General features: G+C 45.7%; 1 protein-coding gene across 5 annotated transcripts in view; it reads right to left on the bottom strand.

The window, feature by feature from the left end:
- SEPTIN6 (septin 6) overlaps positions 1 to 21,142 on the bottom strand; it is a 53,734-nt gene extending 32,592 nt beyond the window's left edge. For 3 of the 5 annotated variants that reach the window (XM_063142026.1, XM_063142027.1, XM_063142029.1), the window contains exons 1-2: positions 20,678 to 21,140; positions 4,801 to 4,915 (exon numbers count right to left, since the gene is read on the bottom strand). In XM_063142026.1, coding sequence (XP_062998096.1) covers positions 4,801 to 4,915; positions 20,678 to 20,707 — 145 coding nt within the window. In that variant the 5' untranslated portion in view covers positions 20,708 to 21,140. Of the gene's footprint in view, positions 1 to 4,800; positions 4,916 to 20,677 lie in introns of all 5 variants that reach the window. The other 2 variants (XM_063142025.1, XM_063142028.1) reach the window with 2 other exon arrangements.
- Positions 21,143 to 22,351: the final 1,209 nt, after the last annotated feature.

Below are 22,351 nucleotides of genomic sequence, written 5' to 3'. Positions count from 1 at the left end.
CCTTTTAAAACCATCCAAATTGGTGGCCATCACTACATTTTGTGGAAGTGAATGCCATAGTTCAACTCTGCGCTGTGTAAAGAAGTCCTTCCTGTTATCTGTCCTGAATCTCCTACCAATCAGGTTTATGTTGATTAGCTCATATGGAATGCCCTCTCTGCAGCTGAGCAGCCATGTCCTAAAGAGGGAACTACAGGGAAACTGACCAGAATAACAAGGGTTGCCAATCTGGGAGTAACAAGGAAGCCTCAACAACAATTGGGTGGAGCTGGTCACATGATACTTCCTAAACTAAAGTATCAGCATATTGTATCTCAAGGCTCTTTCTGCTAGGAACTAGGCCTTAGGAGAGACATTTCAGCCTTTTAGAATTTGGAAGATTGTGAACCGCCCAGAGAGCTCCGGCTATTGGGCGGTATAGAAATGTAATAAATAAATAAATAAATAAATAAATAAGATTGCACAAAAGCCAAGAAACCTCCAAATCATTGGTGGTTGGGGGAAGAGGGTGGGACCAGAAGAAGTGGGTGGGGCCATCTGGGAAACCCTGGAGGGCTAGACTGGGGGAGCCAGATTTGGCCCCCAGGCTTGAGGTTCCCCACCCCTGGCCTAACCCCTATAAAAACCTTTGACAACTGGCTTGCTCACTGGCCTGAGCAACAAGAGGTCTTTTCTACAGGTGCTGCTGAGACACATTATCATTGACTCTGCCTTGTCTTGGCCTTCCAAGGGCCATAGCTTGGTGATCGAGCACATGTAAAACATCCCAAGTTCAATCCCTGGCATCTCCACATAGGCCTGCAAAAGGGTCTTCTCTGAAACCTCGGAAAGGTGTCGCCAAAGAAAGCAGACCAGCCTCTCTCACCATGGGTCCATCCAGATGTTTTGGACTGGAACTCCCATCATCCCCAACCACTGCTAAGTGGGCCTTATGGTAGTTACAGTTCACAACACATGGAAAGACCCAAGGTGGGGTAGGCTGTAACAAGCTGAAGACCCAACAGTCTGACTCAGTATAAGGCAGGTTCCTAGGTTCCCCAATCTGAAATTGACAGAATATGGGTTGCACAGCTCTCCGGCAATCAATTGGGCAGAGTTAAGACATTACTGGTGATGTCACATGGCCCTTAATTAATCAGGGGGCCTCTTGCTGCATTTGGAAGCTCCGGAAGCAGTGGTAACAAGAAGCGCTTTGCATCAGCTTCATCTGATGTGCAGGCTGCAGCCTCAACTAGATCAAAGGGATCCACGATGCAAGCATCAACCAGGCCTTTGTAACCTCAAGGAACTGCAGTGAGCTCCAGTCGACGCAGAAGAAACAGACCGCTTCCTGACAGAGGAGGGGCCACAGACGACACTTACACAAACAGCTGTGCTGGCTGCCCTTGGCTTGCGGGTCCAACTCATGGCATTGGCTCCTGCTTGGGAAGCCCTACATGGTCCACATCCCAGCATACCTTGGGGTAGGAAGCACCTCTCTCCGTATTAACCCTCATGATGATGTTGTTGTTGTTGTTGTTATAATTATTTGTATCCCACCTTTTGCCCAATGCTGGGCCTCAAGGCGGCCTTACAAAGTTTAAAACATATATGGGGGGGGGGGAAACAAAACCACAAACGTTTAAAATACACAACAAAATTATAAGACATTAACATAGATGGAGGGCCAGATTATTCTCCAAAGGCCTGCTGGAACAAAAAAGTTTTAGCCTGCTTCCGAAAGCCCATCAAGGAGGGAGCCAGCCTAGCTTCCCCGGGAAGAGAGTTCCAGAGCATCGGAACAGCCACCGAGAAGGCCCTCTCCCATGTTCCCACCAAGCACACCTGTGAAGATGGTGGGACTGAAAGAAGGCCTTCTCCAGAAGATCTCAAAGCACAGGCAGGCTCACAAGGGAGAATACGTTCTGTGTTTGCTAATATCATCAGAAGAGGCCTTGCTGAATAAGCAGAAGAGGCTGGATCAGCAAAAGTAGGGCCTTCGCCGTTGTGGCCCCAGCATTGCTTAGCATGTTACCTAAAGAGGACTTGCTTCAGCTCAAGCCTGTCCTTTAGGAAACTGTAATAATGCCTCCAATTTGAAAGAAATACTTTATTGGTTTGGCTTTTCTATTGCAGGCCCTAACACCGGATCATGCAATAATCCTTCTTCTTTCTAACTGAACTTATTGCAAATTTTAAATCTGCAACCTGAAGTGGTCAGCTACATCCTACCACGTCAGGACTCTACCACCTGACCCAGCTGCATATGAAGCCCCAGCCTTTGGTCTCTTTGATCAGGTGATATAACTAAGGATAATCTTTTAAAAGAAAGAGAAGAACCTTAAAATAAATGATATTTGGGCAATGCTTTCACCATGAAATCACATGGATATCAAAAATAGATCTATTCACAGAGGGAAAGGAGAGTAGCTGAGCCAAAGTGATTCTGAGCTTTTGTCTCTTCGTAAACCTCAGAGTTTTCCTTCCAGCACTTCTGCCACTGTCTATTAGTGTTACCTTGAAACTAGATCATTGTCTGATAATACACTCGCAACCTAGATTTAGCAACACAGGAGGTTCACACACAGGCAATCAGCAAGGCAAGTCAACCTTTCAACTTCTACACACACACACACACACACACACACACACACCACATACACACAAAGGGTCAAAACAAATATGACACAGATCTATGACCAGATCTCCAAATTTGTTTTACTTCACAGGAGCTCAGTTTTCATCAGAGCAGTGGCACTGGGTAAAGGGGGATTTAATCATTCCCCACCACCCCACACATGGTGTTTCCTAAATCTAAATCCTCCCTCTCACTATTATTAGCTCCTCTGGCCAAGAATAAAATAAAAAATCAGGCATGTTCGTCTATTATTCTCCCCTGCATGACCAATAGCAGTTTTGGGGTGGGGCAATTTTGATCAGGAAAATAGCAAACAGGAAAATGAATTGCCTCCTTCCTCGATACTTCTCCTCTATTAAAATTTAGAGTCTCCTGTGGCTTGATGATGATGATGATGATGGAAACCCCATCACAGATCTCTGGTGTCACTCATGATTTGGGCACAAAGGTGACATCATTTTTTACTCCTTTCTCTGCATCCCAAATGACATCAACCCTTTCCTTATAGTATTGTTATTCTTTATAAACAAACCTGGGCATTGCTTATTTGCGTATCTTAATTCATTTGAGAATTCTTATAGGAAGACATAAAAAACAGGGGTGTCAACCCTCTTTCTACCTGAAGCCCGAATTCAATATCAGAGACTCTTGGGAGCGGCGTCCCAGGGGTGTGTGGGATCAAAGGCAAACTGGGGAGAGGCAAATGCAAAAGGAACAAATACGAGTGCTACTAAAGGCCTAATTCTAGGAACTGCATTTGGGGCAAAACACAGCAGCTAGGTTTCTGGTTGGAGGTAGGCATTTTGACCATGTCATGCCTATTTAAACTGTGTTGCACTGGCTGCCAGTTTGTTTCCAGGCCCAGTCCAAGGTACTTGTGTCAAGTTTTAAAGGCCTAAACAGCTTGAACCTGGGTACCTTAATTTGTTTATTTTTTACATTTCTATAACAGCCGAAAAGCTGTAGCAATCTGGGCCGTTCACTTGCCTTCTTCCATATATTCCTCTGCACACGCTCCAGACATCGCCTGGGGCACTGTTTCAGCTCCCCAGGCCTAGTAAACTAGGCAAGCTGTCCCACAGTCTAGACCAGGGGTAGAGAACATTTTAAGACTGAAAGCCGCTTGTCATTTTGGAGAAGCTTTCAGGATCCTAGTGGTGGACAGGGTTGGATACAAAAACAAGCAGGGCCAATGATAGGGGGACCATATGAAAAGGAGGACAGGGCAAAAGGGAATTTCAGCAGGTGTCATTTGTATGTATGGAGAACCTGGTGAAATTCCCTCTTCATCACAACAGTTAAAGCTGCAGGAGCTATACTAGAGTGACCAGATTTAAAAGAGGGCAGGGGCACCTGCAGCTTTAACTGTTGTGATGAAAAGGAAATTTCACCAGGTTCCCCATATATATAAATGACACCTGCTGAAATTTTCTTTTCAACACAACTGTTAAAGATACAGGAGCCCTGTCCTCCTTTTCATATGGTCACCCTAGCCAATGACAAAGGAGACATCATTTTTGTGAAGTGCCCAGAGAGCTTCAGCTATTGCACGGTTACAGAAGTGGAATAAATAAATACCAGAAATACCAGCATATTTTCGTTTAAAACTCTTACTGTGAGGCATTTAACCTTTTAGAATGGGGGGGGGTACAGTTCAATAGCTTGGAAACTGGCAAACGATAGGTAGTTGGAGAAAAGGGAGTGGAGTATTTGGCCTATAGGCCTAATGATCAACACTCTTGAAGTAGGTGGACACATGTTAGAGCAGGCAAACTCACAGAAATAGCAGCTTCTCAGTTTATTTTCTTTCCAACAAGCAAGACACCCAGCTTATTTTCCACCAAAGACCTTGGCGCGGACATCACAGCACAAGTCAGAGTATCCCACAGGCCCTCAATCTCAACCTCTAGGCTTCTACTGCTCGTTTGGTCCAACAGAATCCTACAAAGACGTCATCTCACCCCGTCATCTTCAGACCACCCAAAGAGCTTATTTTTCTGCCTTAAAACTGGCTCAGACCACAAACACAAAATGTGTATTCTAGTTAAGTCAAAGGATTACTTTGTTAGCCCTGTTTACCTACATCTGATGTTGAGCGGCATAAAGAGCCCACATTCAGCAACAGAGTTTTCCAAAAATGGAAAGGAAAAGAAAAGAAGAGGAAGAAAGAACGTAGTACTCACCCACACACAGGATGTTGAAACAGAAACCATGGCCAACTGACTTATTAACCAGCTGATCGGGCATGCTATCGAATCCTACGTGGCCAGAAAGAGGAACGGTACGGCAACCTTCGCCCTACAATGGTTTTAAGGAAATACTTGTTAAAATTATCTCTAAGCATGTTTTATTTATTCCAAGGGTGGGCAACTTTGGGAGGTCCATTGGCCAATTTCCCTTGACCAACTACCAAATTTCAGTAGTGCAGGGACAAACAGCAGGGATGGCCACATAAAAGCTATCAGGGGATGCCTGTTGCCCACCCACCCAGCCCAATCTAGTCCATAGGCTTTCCCACAGATTAGTACATGAAAACAGTTATTAGAGCAAAACAGTAAAACAAGGATAAATTAAGACACATAAAACAAACAGATCAGTATTAAATAATGTAAACTAATCCTGAACAGATTAGAAATAACCAGTCCCACCGTTATTTCTAAAGTACACACGATTCTATTCTGGGAGCAGTACGAAAACTCTCCCTTCCAAAGGAAATATGCCATTTATTTTGCCATCTAAACACCCTCACAGATCTTTGCATACTTTCTAAATCTTGTTCCTTGACAGCCAACTTACTGAACACAAACCAAACACAAACGTGGTGTGGCATTCCCTTTCCACAGGACTGTTCTAAACTCTCACAATTATGTTTACAACCGCAGCGACACATACACAGTTTATAACCGTTCACGCTTCTGACACGGGGCATTTGGAGAGAAGAGACACTCCCGAGGGTTTCTCTCCCTATATTGGAAAAAGAGCGGCATTGAAAGGCTTATTTTAAAAGTTGCCTTAGGGCTGGAAGCAGGAGCAACTGTTAGAAAGAAAAGCTGGAATTGTTTTGTGGAACAATTTAAAAGCTAACTAATACCGAACAACACCTGGAAGCTCTACCTGTACAGTTATTTGATCAGCTTATACAGTATGGCTTCACAACAGAAAACACTTTGCAGCAGGATTTCCATTAGTCAGGGTCAGCATCAAGGGTAGGCCTGGTCAGACACCTGTCACCCACTGTTAAGAGCCCCTGGAATTACTCTTTCTCTTCCCCACTGGAACAGGGTGACCCTATGGAAAGGAGGACAGGGCTCCTTATCTTTAACAGTTGTATTGAAAGAGGAATTTCAGCAGGTGCCATTTGTAGGCATGCAGCACCTGGTGAAATGCCCTCTTCATCACAACAGTTTATGCTGCAGGAGCTATACTAGAATGACCAGATACAAAAGAGGGCAAGGCTCCTGCAGCTTTTAGAGTTGTGATGAAGAAGAAATTTCACCAGGTGCTGCATGCATACAGACGAAACCTGCTGAAATTCCCCTTTCAATACAACTGTTAAAGATACAGGAGCCCTGACCTCCTTTTCATGTGATCACCCTACACTGGGACCTGTTTGTTCACCTGCCTCTTGCTCTGGCTCAGACAGCGGTGGGGGTGAAAAGGAGGAGCAGTCGATGCCCCGGCCTCCTGGCTCACTGGCTCTCTGCCCATCAAGCTAGTGCTAGCAATGATGAGAAAAAGGATGGCATGCACTAGTAACTGGTGACCACAGTAGTGTATCTTTAACAGTTGTATTGAAAAGGGAATTTCAGCAGGTGTCATTTGTATATATGGAGAACCTGGTGAAATTTCCTCTTCATCACAACACTTAACGCTGCAGGCGCCCTGCCCTCTTTTAAATCTGGTCACTCTCGTATAGCTCCTCCACTTTAACTGTTGTGATGAAGAGGGCATTTCACCAGGTTCTCCATATATACAAATGACACCTGCTGAAATTTCCTTTTCTATGCAACTGTTAAAGATACAGGAGCCCTGTCCTCCTTTTCATAGGGTCACCCTATATTTGCATCATCTTACCCCTGCTACCCAATTAGGGGATTCTATAATCAAATGCCTCCAGGAGAATTCTGGAATTAAAAATGAGATTCCAAAATGTGACACAGCTTGGCCTCCCGTCCTGCAAATAGTAAAGGTGTATCATCTCTGAAGTTTGCCAGATGAAATACAGCAATGCCAAGCCATTGGAGACTAATCGTTGGTACCCTTTACTGTTAAGAAAGGAATCCCCAAAAGGAGGTACCCATGTTAAATGTATAGTTACATCTTCCTCTTAGCACTGTAAAAAAGAGAATCAACTAGATGTTGTCATGAGATCTAGTCTCGTTACAAATATAAAAAGCTCAAACCAAAGCAACAAAAATAAGTACTCGAAGGGAGACACATCAATTACATTTATTAAATATCAAGTCAAAGCTGCGTTTCAGAGATGCAGGCACAGCACAGCACTTGTTGCAAAAGAAGAGGCAGGTGTTGAATTCTCCTGTTGGCTCTTCCAGCATTCATAAAACAGAAATGCAATGCAGGTGCGACACAAAAAAAATACGTTCGCCTGAGCCATTTATCAAGAGGATGTGCTTTTTGGCCACGTAGACTTTTCATCTGCTTCCTGTTTCCTGTCTTGTTTTCAAAAACGCAGGTGAGTTTAGAGGTGCTGAACTGTAGTAATCACCTGTGGCAAGACATAGCCTGAAACCGTTCCGCCCTAGAGCTGGTGCAGAGGTAACTAGGGGCGGGGGCATTGCTGGCTGGGGAAGATGGGAGTTGCAATCCAATACAGCTGGAGGACACCAGGTTGGGGAAGGCTGCTTTAAGGAGTGAGCACTCCCATTCTCTAATCCTTTCCCATTCTTTTTCCTTGCATGAAGAGTGTTATTAACCCTCTGGAAACAAGAATGGGATGCTTAGCATCTTAAGCAAGTGGGGAGAAAAAATAAGCAGAATGAATACATGCAACTTCCGTTCTTTAGCAGGGGGTGCGCTGCAAGGTGTACTTACTGGAAAATACATCCAATTACAGTAGTCCAATTATAGATGCTCCCGCTGAGGAAGTTAATTCCTTGCTGTGCTTTCGAACTTTGCAGCACCGCCGACAAGAAGGTCTTTGGCCTTGCCCCATCACACAGAAATGCAGCATGTCGAAAGTCACCCATTTAAGCACAAGAGATGCGTCACTGGGTTTTAGACTCATAGAATAGAATCACAGAATAGTAGAGTTGGAAGGGGCCTACAAGGCCATCGAGTCCAACCCCCTGCTCAATGCAGGAATCCACCTCAAAGCATACCCAACAGATGGTTGTCCAGCTGCCTCTTGAAGGCCTCTAGTGTGGGAGAGCCCACCACCTCCCTAGGTCATTGGCTCCATTGTCGTACTGCTCTAACAGTCAGGAAGTTTTTTTCCTGATGTCCAGCCGGAATCTGGCTTCCTGTAACTTGAGCCCATTATTCCATGTCTTGCACTCTGTGAGGATCGAGAAGAGATCCTGGCCCTCCTCTGTGTGACAACCTTTTAAGTATTTGAAGTGTGCTATCATGTCTGTTCAGCACCAGCCCTGGGCACCTTCTTGTATTTCTTTAGTGCAGTTGTTCTTAACCCTTTTTGAGTCACAAGCCCCTTTGAAAATCTGGTGAAAGCTATGGACCCCCTTCCTAGAAAAATGCACATAAGCACATAAACACAACTTTGCATGCAATGAATGTACTTTATTGAAAATTGATTGCCTCAATACACAAAGCATGAATAAATTTATTTGACTTTCACGGACCCCCTGAAGCCCATCCATAGACCCCCAAGGGGACCCCCCTTGGGGGTCTATGGACCCCAGGTTAAGAACCCCTGCTTTAGTGCTTTTCAAATCGTGCGCTCTGTGGCCCCCTTCACAGCTCAGCAGGGGTTCAGGAATACGAGCTTCCTTGAAAGAAAGCTTGCCTCTCATGATTGATCCTTCCCTGAGATGCACAACTGAAGAAGCGTGTTGGGTGTGTCCTTGGTTTGAATGGGGATAGAAGGGAACAAAAGGGGAACAGAAAGTGGGAATGCACCAAATCAAGGGGGGGGGGAAGGGAAGTAATCTCCAGTATGTTTATTGAGCCCAATGCACAAAAGTAAGTTTACGGAGCACTGCTACCATTCATTCCTTTTCAGGCACAATCAGCAGCTATATTAATAGTGTCTTAAAAGTAAATAGCAGTCACTGGGGGGGGGGGAGGTGGAGAATCTGGGTCAGGACCCTGGGGTGGGGCCTCCTGCTTTGGTCCTGACCCAGGTCAGGCCCCAAACAATGACAATATATTTTTAAGAAGTCAGCCATGCAACTGCAAACTGGATGGATGGTGTCACATCTAGCTTGGCCCCATGAATGCAGCTGAAGAATTCATGCTGGAAGTGCATTAGAATAACAAAACTTGAGTCTTTGTTCTGCAAACTTGAAAGGTTTGGCCAAATCCAGAGATCAAAGACTCAGATTTCTTCCCTTCTTTCCCTTCCTTTGCAGGAAGGCAAAAAGGAGTCCTAAAAGGCAGGCCAGGACAGATTATGACCTGATTATGGATCAAAAACATGCCCCAGAATCCTCTGCTGCAACACACAAGACCTCCACGGCAAATGCCCAATGTTTTCTGGGCAAACGGCTTGGGAAGGATTCTCTGAAGGCAGGCAGTTTTAAAATCACAACTCTCGAGTCTACCTTGCAATTTCCATGCAACGGTATACATAATTATGTGGCCTTAAGGAGAGAGAAAAAGTTAGCCAAACTCAGGCTGTACAGCTAAGTGGCTTTGTACACCATCACATTGAGAAGTTCAGGCAGCGTAAACTGCGGTCAAAAGTTTACCCTCTCATTGAGGCACACACTAGCTTTCCCTCCTCTCTGAAGTTCACATTTAGACAGGTTGCGAGCCTTCATGGTTGAAAAGATATTCCCCAAAACATGAGGCCAATACCTGCTGAAATGGCTGAATAAAACCCCTTTTTTTTTCAGAATGTGGAGATTCCAAACGGAGCCATGTGTAATAAATGATGCTGTGGGAAACAGTGCCCTTAAAAAGGCCTCTCCTGCATATCTTAATACCCGGGCAGGTTCATAGCAAGACAGGCAGTCCCTTAGACAGCCTAGTTTAGCAAGCGAATCACTCACTTCCTGTGAGCTAGGGAACTGGTGTGCATGCATGCGGTTCCTCTCTCAGTTCAGAAAGCAGCCAGTTCCCACCTGAAGAAAGGAACATAGTTTTTGACTGCTTCTCGACTTGAACAAAGGGGAAATGCTGCAAATGCAATGGCAAGCCTCCCGGTTGGAAGAGGCATACTCCCCCACCCTGCCCCAATTCTGTTTTGCTATTGCAACACGCGAGTTGTGAAAAGCAAGGGTCTCTGAATTTCTCCTTCTCTTTTGTGGCAACTGAAGGGCCAGTAAATCAGGTTTAGGAGGGAGGAAGACATGATACATAGTTTCCAGGGTGGATAAAAATCAATGCTTTTTTTTTAAAAAAAAATTAAAATCGTAGTTTTTTTTAATTTAAATTTGATTTTTTAAAATAAAATGCTTTTTGAGAAAAAAAAAATCTAAGATAGTTTTTTATTTAAGATACATTATAGTCCAAAGGTTATTCATCATGAAATAAGGATTTGTTTTTCATTATGTAGCATGAGGCTGTTTAAATTTTTTGGTAAATGAATTCCATTAATCCATTCCCAATGTCATGCTCTTCCAGAGGTTTCTGTAAGATTACTCTTCTCCTTCCAATAAAGTACAGCAGAAAAGTTGTCCAAATATGAATGATTAACCTATTAAAACTGGACATAGTTCACCTCGCAATAATTTCATAATTATCTATCTATGATGTGTTTCTAATAGTATAACCAAATCAGTATTTTTTGATATACCTGTAAAACTAATCTGAAAAGTTGCTATTCTAAAAACGAAACCTTCATCTGGTTGTAAATATTAAGATTATACCAGCAAGAATGAGTCTTTGGTAACTCTGAGTTGTATAAAATATAGCGAGGAAGAGTGCACTTTTTTTGGGGGGTGGGGAGTCACATGATTAAATTGAGTCTTTCTGAGTAGTGATTTAAATCGTGATTTAAAACAAATCCACCTTGTTTCTAAGCCTACCTTCCCCAACCTGGTGCCCTTCAGATGTGTTTGGATTACAACTCCCATCAGGGGAAGCAAAATGCATAAGCCGGTGCTCTCGCTTTTATTGGGTTTTCCAGGACCCACCCGTTTGGCATCCAAGATCAGCCAACGCCATCTGGATTCATGGTTTCTGACAGCTCTTAGCTAACTCTCTTCAAAGTCCTTGACAAAGGGCACAGAGTTGACAAGCTACCTGGATATTTTCCTAGCTAAGATTTCCCTATTAAGCTATTCCAGAAGACAGGGATAAAAGGATGCCCTGTCACTACCCTGGTGTTACAGGGAGCTTTCTACGGAAATTCACTAGCACGGAAAAGGCACCTTTTCCTGGCTTTGGCAAGGAAGAACAGGAGTTCACAGGAAGGACAGGGAAGCACGCACAGGTTAGAGACTGAATGTACAGAGACCACAGCAGAAGGGGCTGGTTGAAAGCCACTGTATAACTGGGTGGGATTTTTGCTAAATGGGCGGGAGGCTATTTCAGCTACTGATGGTCTGATGACATTGAATTGGCACAACCCTATCATGCCACAAACAGGCTGACACTGTGATCCAAAATTGGAAGGAACAGCTCCAAGTCATCCCCTCCCATAACACAGTGCTGTATCTCTTGGCAACTTCCAATCTGGCAAGAGGCTGTACGTAACTCAGAGACGGAGCACATGCTTTGCCTGAAGGAGGTTGCAGGTCCGAACCCCATCATCACTAGGTCCAGCTCCCATCTAAGAATCTGGACAGCAGGCACCAGTCAGTGAACTAAGCTCAAAGGACCAAGAGGCTGACTTGGATTTTATTTATTTATTTATTACATTTATATCCTGATATTTTTCCTCCCTAAGGAACCAAAGGCGACATACGTAATCCCCCTCCTCTCCATTTTATCCTCACAATAACAACAACCCTGTGAGGTCGGTTTAGCTGAGAGTCTGCGACTGTCCCAAAGTCACCCAATGAGCTCCATGGCTGAGTGGGGACTAGAACCCGGATCTCCCGACTCCCAGTCCAACACTCTAACCACTACGCCACACAGACTTCCTATGTTCTTCCCCTACCCTGCAAACTCCACAAGGTCCATATCAAGTAATGCAGGAGCTAAGTTTTTTTTCCAAACCCCCAACCATTTACAATTTTAAGACCAAGACCCAACCTCCCAGATTAGAAATAAGATCTTTGAAGGCTCTTCATTTATACAAGCACAGCCTCAGTTAAAAGGAGAAGATCCACCAGTCCTGCTTGCAGGAACAGGGCCATAAAGCCACAGAAGGTGTTACGTTGCTCAGCACGAAAATAGTTTTACGGTGCGTCAAAAAATAGGAAGCGTTAAGAAATACTTGCACTTTAAGTTGCCTGCAGAGAAACTGGTTTCTGTCCAGAGATCTGTAAATACTGCTTGGAGATCAAGCAGAAGTCATCTCCCTTGGAATTGGGAGCAAGAGAAATGAGAAAAAAATCTTTGGTACATGCCAAATGTGCAGGTGCGTGCAACAGATTTGGTGCAACCTACATGACTGCAAACCCAAGGTATTCCAGTTGTATTGTGCACAGGCCTAAATTCATCTGAGACAGGAAGCACTTCAAAAAATGACTTATTTTCCTTAGTTAAAAGAAAACTGTTCTTTAATATTATTATCAGTGTTTTACCGAGACAACACTGGCTTATTTTAATAAATCGGATTAGGTTAAAAACAACAAGACCACTAGTCAGCTAAAGGCCTTTGATTTGTCAGTGACTTTAAGTTTCAATTACTGCTGACTTCAAATGTCATCAAGATGGAGAAAGGAAGCATTTTGCAAAAAAGCCAATTTAAATTCTCAACTTGTTCACTTCATTCTTCCTCCAGCACACATGCTTAGGTTGTTAAATGATAAGTATACATATTTATTTTTATTTTAAAACATTCATATTCTGTTTATTCTACAAAGTGTTCTAGGTGACTCATAACTAATACATATGTAACTCTGTGTGTGTAGGAAGAGCCCTGCTGTAGCAAACCAAGAGTTCATCAAACCCAGCATTCTGTTTCCAACCACGGTCAGCTAAGAGTCTCAAGAAACTCACAAACAGGATGCTAAATATCCTAGATCAGCTTCTTTGGGGTAGTATCCAACTGTATAATTCCATTAGCGGAAATGACATTGCCATAGCATAAACTAGGTTTTGAACTATGTGCAAGAGAAGAATCAAACTTCAGTTATATTTACACAGTTTTGCATTCTGCTTGTGCAATCCCTTGTGCGAGAGTAATAGGCAACCACTTGCACTACGGGAAGATTCAGCAGAACTCCACTGGGGCTATTTGAGTTTGTGGAATGTCACCATCAGATACTGCCCTTGGACCCCCAACACCTGGTCTTTAGCGGTATGCAGCATGAGAACATGGAGATATGACTACATTTCTGGCCTACCTACTCATGCTACAGGAAGACTAACCAGTCTTGAAGATCCTGCTGTCCTATGGCTCATTCCATAAGAACAGAAGAGCCGCCCTCCTGGATCAAACTAAGGGTCCATCTGGCCACCATCCTAGATGCCTCTTGGAAGCCCACAAGCAGGACACCTGAGCAACAGACCCTCTTCCACAGTTATTCCCCCAGAACAGAGGCATATTGCCAGAGAACACAAGAAGTACCATGCTGGATCAGACCAAGGAACCATCTAGTCCAGCACTCTGTTCACACAGGGGCCAACCAGCCATCGGCCAGGGACCAAAAAAGCAAGACATGGTAGTAGCATACAGCCATCATGACAACTAGCCATTGACTAGTAGTGAACGGGGCTTGTGCAGGAGAACTCAGGAGAGCCCATGTGCCAGCTGTGTCTGTCTCTCCCACCTTGCTGACTTTAATGGTGCTCATAATTATAAGACCTTCCCCTTCACTTTACCTCTGGCTCTCAATTACTATTTTATTTATTTATTACATTTCTATACTGCACCATAGCTAAAGCTCTCTGGGCAGCTTACATAACATTAAAATAATAAAAATGATATAAAAAATTTTAAACCATAAAAACATACAGTATACACAAAAACATACATCTATAGACAACTATAAGCTGTCAACCGAACCTAAAAACAGGTCCAGTATCGATTATTGCTAAATGTCTTGGAAAATAGAAAGGTCTTGACCTGGTGTGGAAAAGATAGTAATGTTGGTGCCAGGCGGGCCTCATCGGGGAGATTTTTCCATAATTGGGGGGCTACCACAGAGAAGGCTCTCTCCCTTGTTGCTGTCTTCCGAGCCTCCCTTTTATGAGGAAAACCTAACATAAGTCTTACTCGGGGTAGACCTATTTAATGAATGGGACTTCAGATAGTCATGATGAACTTGTCCATTCATTTAAATAGTTCTATTCTAGGTAGGATTTATGTTGGATTTTACCGTACAACTCCTAGTTTCCATACCTAGCAGCCACAGGGTACAGGAGTGTGTGGATATTCAATGAGAGGGCTCCAATCCCCAAGGCACACAGTCTTAGAGTGACCGTATGGAAAGGAGGACAGGGCTCCTGTATCTTTAACAGCTGTATAGCGAAGGGAATTTCAGCAGGTGTCATTTGCATGCATGCAGCACCTGGTGAAATTCCTTCATCCCAGCATTTTAACAGTCTATAAATAAATTTTAACTTGGTGTTTTAAATTTGTAATTTTGCATTGCTGCTGTTTTTGTCTGGTTGAGCTTTTATATTGTATTTTATAATTATGGTTTTATACTGTTGTTTTATACTTTGAATGTTTTTTTTATTTTTGTGAACCGCCCAGAGAGCTCCGGCTATTGGGCAGTATAGAAATGCAATAAATAAATAAATAAACAGTTAAAGCTGCAGGAGCCCTGCCCTCTTGACCAGATACAAAAGAAGGCAGGGCTCCTGCAACTTTAACTGTTGTGATGAAGAGGGGATTTCACCAGGTGCTGCATGCATGCAAATCACACCTACTAAAATTCCCTTTTCAATACAATAGTTAAAGATACAGGAGCCCTGTCCTCCTTTCCATATGGTCACCCTACACAGTCTTCCAAGTTATGGATGAAGCAGTGGTGATTTCCCAATGGGAAGACATTTTGGGTGGCTTTGCCATAGCAAACGTAACCTGTGCTTCATGTCTTCCTCTGGCTCATTACGTCCACTGGGCAGGAAGCATCGCTAGCCCCAACTCAAGGCAGACAACATGACTCATGCACCATAGCTTTCATCCTCAGTTTGTGGTAAATTCATTTCTTGCCTGACGAAAAGCCACACACATCAAAACAGTCAACTAGTTCTCATTTGCCAGCAAGCAGCAACCAAGCCTTATGGCCATCCATGGCAGGTTGCTAATGCATGTTAAAAAGGCCCATGTATGCATGTGTAACACAGAAAATGTATGAATGATTTTATCGGTGCAGATTTCTTTAAAAACATTCCCTACATGCTCACTGCACTTGCAAAGTGGAACAGTTAAATTAGAGACCTGCCTCGCCTTTCTCGCCACTTCCACGCCTCCCTATCACAGCATCAATGTTCTATCAGCCACTTTGAACAAGAGAGAAAACCCTAAAGATACACTAAAAACAATATATTAAGGCCCAATACATTTCAAGTCTTTATTTATTAATGTAATAGTTTTTTAACCAGCTTTTCAGAATGCACCGCACTCACAAGTTGGCTTACAATATTACAAAAACATGAACATACAAATTACAATTGAAGACACGCACACAGAGAACGGCTAACGGTTTTTAAGCACCAAATACTGACTGGAACAAATGTATCTCCGGGATTCTTTTTAAAAGCCAGCAGTGACGAGGAAAAATCTTTCTTCCTTGGGTGGGAGTTCCAAACTTATGGGGCCACCATTGAGAAAGCCCTGTTCCTAGGACCCACCAGCTCAATGGCTCATACTGGTGGGCCAGGAAGTGCCCATAATAATAGTCAAGGCAATCTTCTCAAGAGACAGCATCAGCTGATATCCTCCCTTCCTTTGCTAAGCTTTAGATCCAGGACAGATCAAAGGAAGTACTGGAGGCAATTAGCCTATGTACACCAGTTGCTGGGGAAGATGGGTGGGATGGTGTTGTTACACCAGTGTCCTGCTTGTGGGTTTCTGGTGGGCAGCTGGTTGGCCCCTGTGTGAACAGAATGCTGAATTAGATGGTCTCTTGGCCTGATCCAGCAGGGCTCTTCTTATGTACTTCTTCACATAGTACATAGTTAAACTATGGAATTCTCTACCACAAGATGTAGTGATGGCCACCAATTTGGATGGCTTTAAAAAGGGTTGGATGAATTCCTGGAGGAGGCTATCAATGGCTACCAGTCCTGATGGCTATGTGCTACCTCCAGTATCAGAATCAGTAACCCTATGTACACAAGTTGCTGGGGAACATGGGCAGGGGGGTGCTGTTGCTCTCATGTCCTGCTTGTGGGTTTTCCGTGGGCAGCTACCTTGCCACTGTGTGAACACAAAGCTGGACTAGATGGATCCTTGGTTTGATCCAGCAGGGCTCTTCTTATGTTCTTATACAGCCTCAAGAGTGGTGAACCTTTGGATGTGCTCCATTGTAGCCACAGCTTTCACTTCCTACCTTTTTTCTTCAAGATTCAGTAACCCTGTTTTCCTCCCACAATGCCCCAAGTGTGGGCTGTTCTCGATGGAAGCAAGAGTGGGGGGCTGAACACTACAAGGAAATGAATTTCTGGGTCTTCGTGCAGAGATATCAGACAGTGCAACAGCACCCGAACACCAGTGGGAACTTCACCGGAAGGCTTACGAGACGTCAATGGATCCGCTCCATACTCTGCTAACCACAGGCATAGCCAGCAGGTTTGGTGGCCAAAAGTAAAATATTTGTGGAAGGACACAATGCAGGCTACATGCAACCAACTATCACAGGAGCTTCACAGCAAGTCATCCAATCTAACAGCGCAATCCTATTAATGTCTACTTAAAGTAAATCCCATAGGGTTCAACGGGGCTTACACTCAGGTAAGTGGGCATGGATTGCCTAAACCTTCTAGAATTATGTTTTGGAGCATTTTCTGTTGGGTTTAGGAGCATGAGCTCTTCTTGCGCGGCCTTTGAGTCTACAACCTCAAGAAAACAGTCTGAAACTGAAAGCATATGGTGCAGCCACCTTGTTAAAGCTAAGCAGGTCTTAGTGTGGTCAGGACCCTGGATGGGAGACATGCACACCACCTTGAGTTCCATGATGGAAGGTAGGAAATAAATGAACTAAAGGAGCAATCCTATGCCCCCTAGACAGCATCCAAGGGGCCATAGGGTAGTTCACATTCCCCAATCTGGAGTCAGCGCTCCAACCTCAGAGGGGGGAATCAGAGATCCAGCCCACCCCCTCACAGTCAGCATAGAAAGAACTATGTCAGCTCACCTCCCAAATTGGGAACTCAGTGGGCAGAGAGGGGAGGAGACTGGAGAGGCCAGGATATGAGCTATCCTGAGGCTCTGCCAGGCTCCTTCACTCCCCCCTCTGAAATGCTTTCAGTAGATGGGGAGACGAAGATGGCCTCTGACGCTCCTCCCACCCTCCATGGGATAAGAACATATGAAGTGCCCTGATGCTGGATCAGACCAAGGGTCCATCTAGTCCAGCACTCTGTTCACATCGTGGCAACAGCACCCTCCCGCCCATGGAACTGGTGCACACGGGCTTACTGCCTTGAATATTGGAGGTAGCACATCTCCAGTGTGGGGGCTTACGATCATCAAGAGTGCACCTAAGTCAGACATGGTGCCTTCCTGAACTCTCAGCAACCCCCAGCCGGCTAAACAGACAACTATTAACAAATGCAACATCTACTTACAGAACGGCACGTTAAGGATGTAGTACAAAAACTGCAAGGATGCTTACTGCTTTTACCCAGATAAAAGCAGCTAGACTAAAGGTCTTTCTTCAAAGCTTCCTTTTTAAATTCAGTTTGGCTTTGCAAATTAATTGCTGATTTTTAAAAAATACATTAAAAAAGAAATAGGTGATCTGGGGTGTGAATAAATGATTTAGATACATATGAAAAAAGTCCTACAACTCCCAGCATTCCCCAACCAGCCATGCGGCTGGGGCATGATCGGAGTTGTAGGATTTTTTTTTTCCTGTCTAACCCTACATAGGATTGCGCCCTGAACAGTTTGGATATTAGAAAACACAGAAAAGACGCTGATTTACACCAAGTAGTACCTACAGTGACCAGCACTCCCAGGAAGAGTTCTCATTGTGCTCTTCTGCCTAAAACCTTTAACTGAAAGTGGAATATCCGAGAGGCCTTAGGCATGCAAAGCCTGGGTCCCACCAGAGAGAAATGCCTTCCCACCCACAACCCCATCATGAAGCTGATGGGCCATCAAGAGTATTCATCTTTACTTTTTACAACATCAGCCTTTAACCAAGATGCTTAGACAGCATACATGAGGTTATTGCATTTTGTCTTGCTAACTCTGAGGTGGAATAGCCCACAATAGCCTTCCGCAGCCTGATGGTCTCCACACTGGCTGATGTATGCTGGGAGTTGTAGTCCAAGGATGCTGGCTGATGCATGCTGGGAGTTGTAGTCCAACACATCTGGAGGGCACCAGCTATGTTCTACCAAGCCACTTGCTCTTCATGGCTGAGCAGGGATTTGAATCCAGAATTCACCCTCCTAACCCAAACACATTTAGGGCACAATTCTATGCATGTTTACATAGGGGGAAATCCCTATATCCCCCAGCACTGCCCAGCTGGCCACGCTGGGAGTTGTAGGACTTTTCCCTGTCTAAAGATGCATACATTGTGCCTTTATTTATTCATTTTTCTATAGCGTGCCTCCATTCCCCGCCCCCCCCCCCCAAATGGATTCCAGGGCAGTATACATAAATATATGTCATTCGTTGAAAAATGCACTCAGATATATCTCTGGAACCGGGGGGGAAACTGAACTACGTGCACCTAGAAGGTCGTATTCACAAAATCTAGGAACACAAGTACCGACATCATACCATGTTAAACTATTTGTCCATCTGGCTCAGTATTGCCTACACTGACTTGACAGCAATTCTCCAGGGTCTGGGGCATAGAGTGAGAGGTCTTTTACATCGACTACTACCTGAGATCCTTTTTAACTGGAGATGGGAGAAATTGGGCCTGGAACCTTCCAAATGCAAGGTATGTTCTCTACCAGTGAGTTCTGCTGCCTCCCCATCTCCAAATTCTTGAACCGTGAGAAATCACCTTTGTTCCAGCCCTAGAGCACAACCCACTGATTTAATGCAGAGGGACTATCCATTTAAAGCATCCATGCGTACTATACTATACAATGCTATTCTAACATACTGGTAGGCTGAAGATCCAGGAGTTCCTTGTTAGAAGGAATGACAAACTGCAAATGATTTGAGCCAGGTTCTCAGTTCATTTGGAGCACAAAGAAGTAGCCTCATCTCTTGCCTCCAGAGTGCCTTTTCATTGTAGCAGAGAAAGCCACACATGATAACAGAACAGGTGAGCTCTGAACCTTATAGAGCCTGTGCAGAGACAAAAGCTCCCACCCCTCCAATTTTGAAAACTCCTTCTCTTTGTCATGTTGAGGGGGGGGGGATGTCATGGCGCTGCGAGGTTACATTGAAGAATTGCCCAATAGCATATTCGAGACAGAGCCACAGATAGAGAGAGAGAGGGAGAGAACATTTAGCACAATGGAGATCAATCTGCCTGGACATGACACAATTTGCAATCGAACCTAAAAGCACTTTGTATTGCTGCTTGCTGTGGCCCACGGCAATCGCAAGTCAACAAAATAAACCCCTCTGGGGGAAAACACATACACCAGAATCCCAGCTGATCGTATCAAGTTCAGCCAGACTCCAAACTGACCACTGCAGTCCTAAGATTTTTCCCCCAAATCGTCCTTCTCTCTCCACCTTCACACACGTTATGCCGGCCACACCGCTCACACACACCCTCCCCAAGCGTAGGCCCTGCGAAAATCTTTTAAGACAGGGACCTGAAAAGAGCTCGTTCCTTCACCAGATGCAACATCTTACCCAATAGCTATCTCTTGCTTAATACTGCCACTTTCAACCCATCAGCCAGCCAAATCGCCCCAAATCAAGCCAACCCTCTATTCCCTTTTAATACATCCAGCAAACACATCAGCTGGTGCGGGGAGCACAGCATCTTCCTACCTTTCTCCCCCCCACCCACCCAGCTCCAAAAAAAGCAACCAACCTCTCCCCATCACTCCAGAACCTGTAACAGAAAAGTCACCACCAAGGCATCACCTTGGCAGCCTTTCTATGGTCCCAGCCCTCATCCAATAATAATAATAATAATAATAATAATAATAATAATAATAATAATAATAATAATAATAATAATAATAATAATATCAAAAAAATCAAATCCCTTCTACCAATCACCCCACTAGGATGCATCCTCTAGAGAGGCCCGCCCCATCTGCTTCGGAATCCCCCCCCCCTTCCTCTCCATGCGCCCTCTTTCGTAGTGTAAATGCCCAGAGCTTAATTCGGAGCCGTGCGGATCCAAGTGAGGAGAAAAACGCCACCCTCGCCCGCTCTCCTAACGGAGCCATCCGGGCATCCACCCAGCGTCCATTCATCCTCCCCATCCGAGGAGCTGCCTCTTTTCTTTGCGCATCCGTGGCCGGCATCCCCGCCCGACGCCGCCGGCGTTTCCCCTCGGCCGGAGAGCGCGAGAGAAAGCGCACCAAACGCTGGCCCAGCCGCGGCAGTTTTGTATGTATCTATAAGGCACGGGGACGGAGGGAGGCCGGCCGGCCGGTCGCGCTTCTCCCCCAGGCCCACCGCGACCTGCTCCGCTTCGGTCCGCGGCGCGCCCTCCTCCTCCTCCTCCTCCAGCCCCGCCGCCCTACACGACTCACCACCTGGCGCGCTATCTCGGTGGCCGCCATGGCCCCTTCGCCCTCGCCGCCTCCAGACGCCGAGCGCGCTGCAAAACTCTCCTTCAGCCCAGGGAACGCGCTCGCGCCGACTGAGGGAGAGGAGGAAGGACCCGGCCACTGCGGCACCGGCGCTGGGGGGGGGGGGGGAGGGTGTGTGTGTGTGTGTGTGTGTGTGTGAGAGAGAGAGAGAGAGAGAGAGAGAGAGAGGGCGTGGACGCGGCTCCGCGCTCGGCCACTCGCTTGGAGGGCGCGGAGGCGAGAGACGCTGGCGGGGTCCTTTTTCTTCGTCCTCCTCCTCCTCCTCCTCAGTCAGCCTCCTCCTCCCGTTCCTTTTCGGGGGCCGGCTGCACAGCTCTCGCTCGCTCGCTCTCTCCCCCACCCCTCTTCCTCGGGCCGAAATGGTGCAGGCCGAGGCGCGCGAGGCAAGAGTCCGCGCGGCGACACTGTGACTGCGCGCTTTGCCTGGGTGCCGCTCAGCGAGGCGGCGGAGGGAGGAAGGGAAGGAGGGACGGCAGGCGGGTGGGAGGGCGCGAGCTAGCCAGAGAGGGAGGGAGGGAGGCAGCTCCAGCCCGACTGCGACGGCCCTGCAACACCCCCTCGGGCCAGGCCGGCTTCCTCCGCCGGAGGCCCCCTTTCTTCCTCCTGAGCGCGCAGCCGGATCCTGTGCTTGCTTCGTCGAGAGAAAGTCCCGCGGAATTCGAGGAGCTTTGGAGTGCGATGCCACACGAGTCCTACTTAGAGTAGACCCATTGAAATGACTGGAATCTCGGTTAGCCGTGGCTATTTTAAGACCCATTCATTTCAATGGATCTACTCTAAATAGGACTGGCGTTGGCTTGAACCCTTGATCGCCAGCGAATCACAATCGTGCTTAGGATGGGACTCGTTCGGCCGGATCCCTAGCCTTTTTAAAAAAAAAAAAACTCACGAGCAAACCCGTTATTTGTCAAGGATGCTTTCTACCTGGGTCCTAAGTGGTGCAATCCTATCAGGGCTGCCCAGAGGGTTTATGGAGGAAAGGGAAGCCAGGGCGATGTTGGAGGAGGCGGCGGCAGCCCCAAGGACTCTATCCCTAGGCAATGGGACAGGATCAGGGCCAACAGGAGGCATAGGAGCTGAGGCAACCTTAGGCCCTTGGTCCTGATTCTTCCCATCTTCAGTTGAAAAGGATCCCAGGTAGTAGTAGTGGATGTATAAGACCTCTCACTCTATGCCCCAGACCCTGGAGAATTGCTGCCAGTCAGTGTAGCCAATACTGAACCAGATGGACAAATGGTCTAACATGGTTATGACATCGGTATTTGTGTTCCTAGATTTTGTAAATACAACCTCTAGGTGCAAGTAGTTCCATTTTTTCCCCAGGTTCCACACATTTATCTGAGTGCATTTTTCAACAAATGACTTATATTTATGTATACTGCGCTGTAATCCATTTTGGGGGGGGGATGAAGGCACGCTATAGAAAAATGAATGAATAAAGGTACAATCCTATGCCTGTTTAGACAGAAAACGCACACACACACAGAGATTTGGCCCAATCACCTTTGGAAGGGAAACAGAAAGAGAAAAAAGTGACCAGATGAGGACCCCCTTGATAACATGGGACATAACAATGCAGAAGGTATCTAGGAGAGTCCGTTGACACAAGAGCCC

The sequence above is a fragment of the Elgaria multicarinata genome, chromosome 15 (genome assembly GCF_023053635.1).
Source record: "Elgaria multicarinata webbii isolate HBS135686 ecotype San Diego chromosome 15, rElgMul1.1.pri, whole genome shotgun sequence".
Lineage (NCBI taxonomy): Eukaryota > Metazoa > Chordata > Lepidosauria > Squamata > Anguidae > Elgaria > Elgaria multicarinata.
Note: the sequence above shows the minus strand (reverse complement) of the source record. Positions and strands in the feature narration are given on the sequence as shown.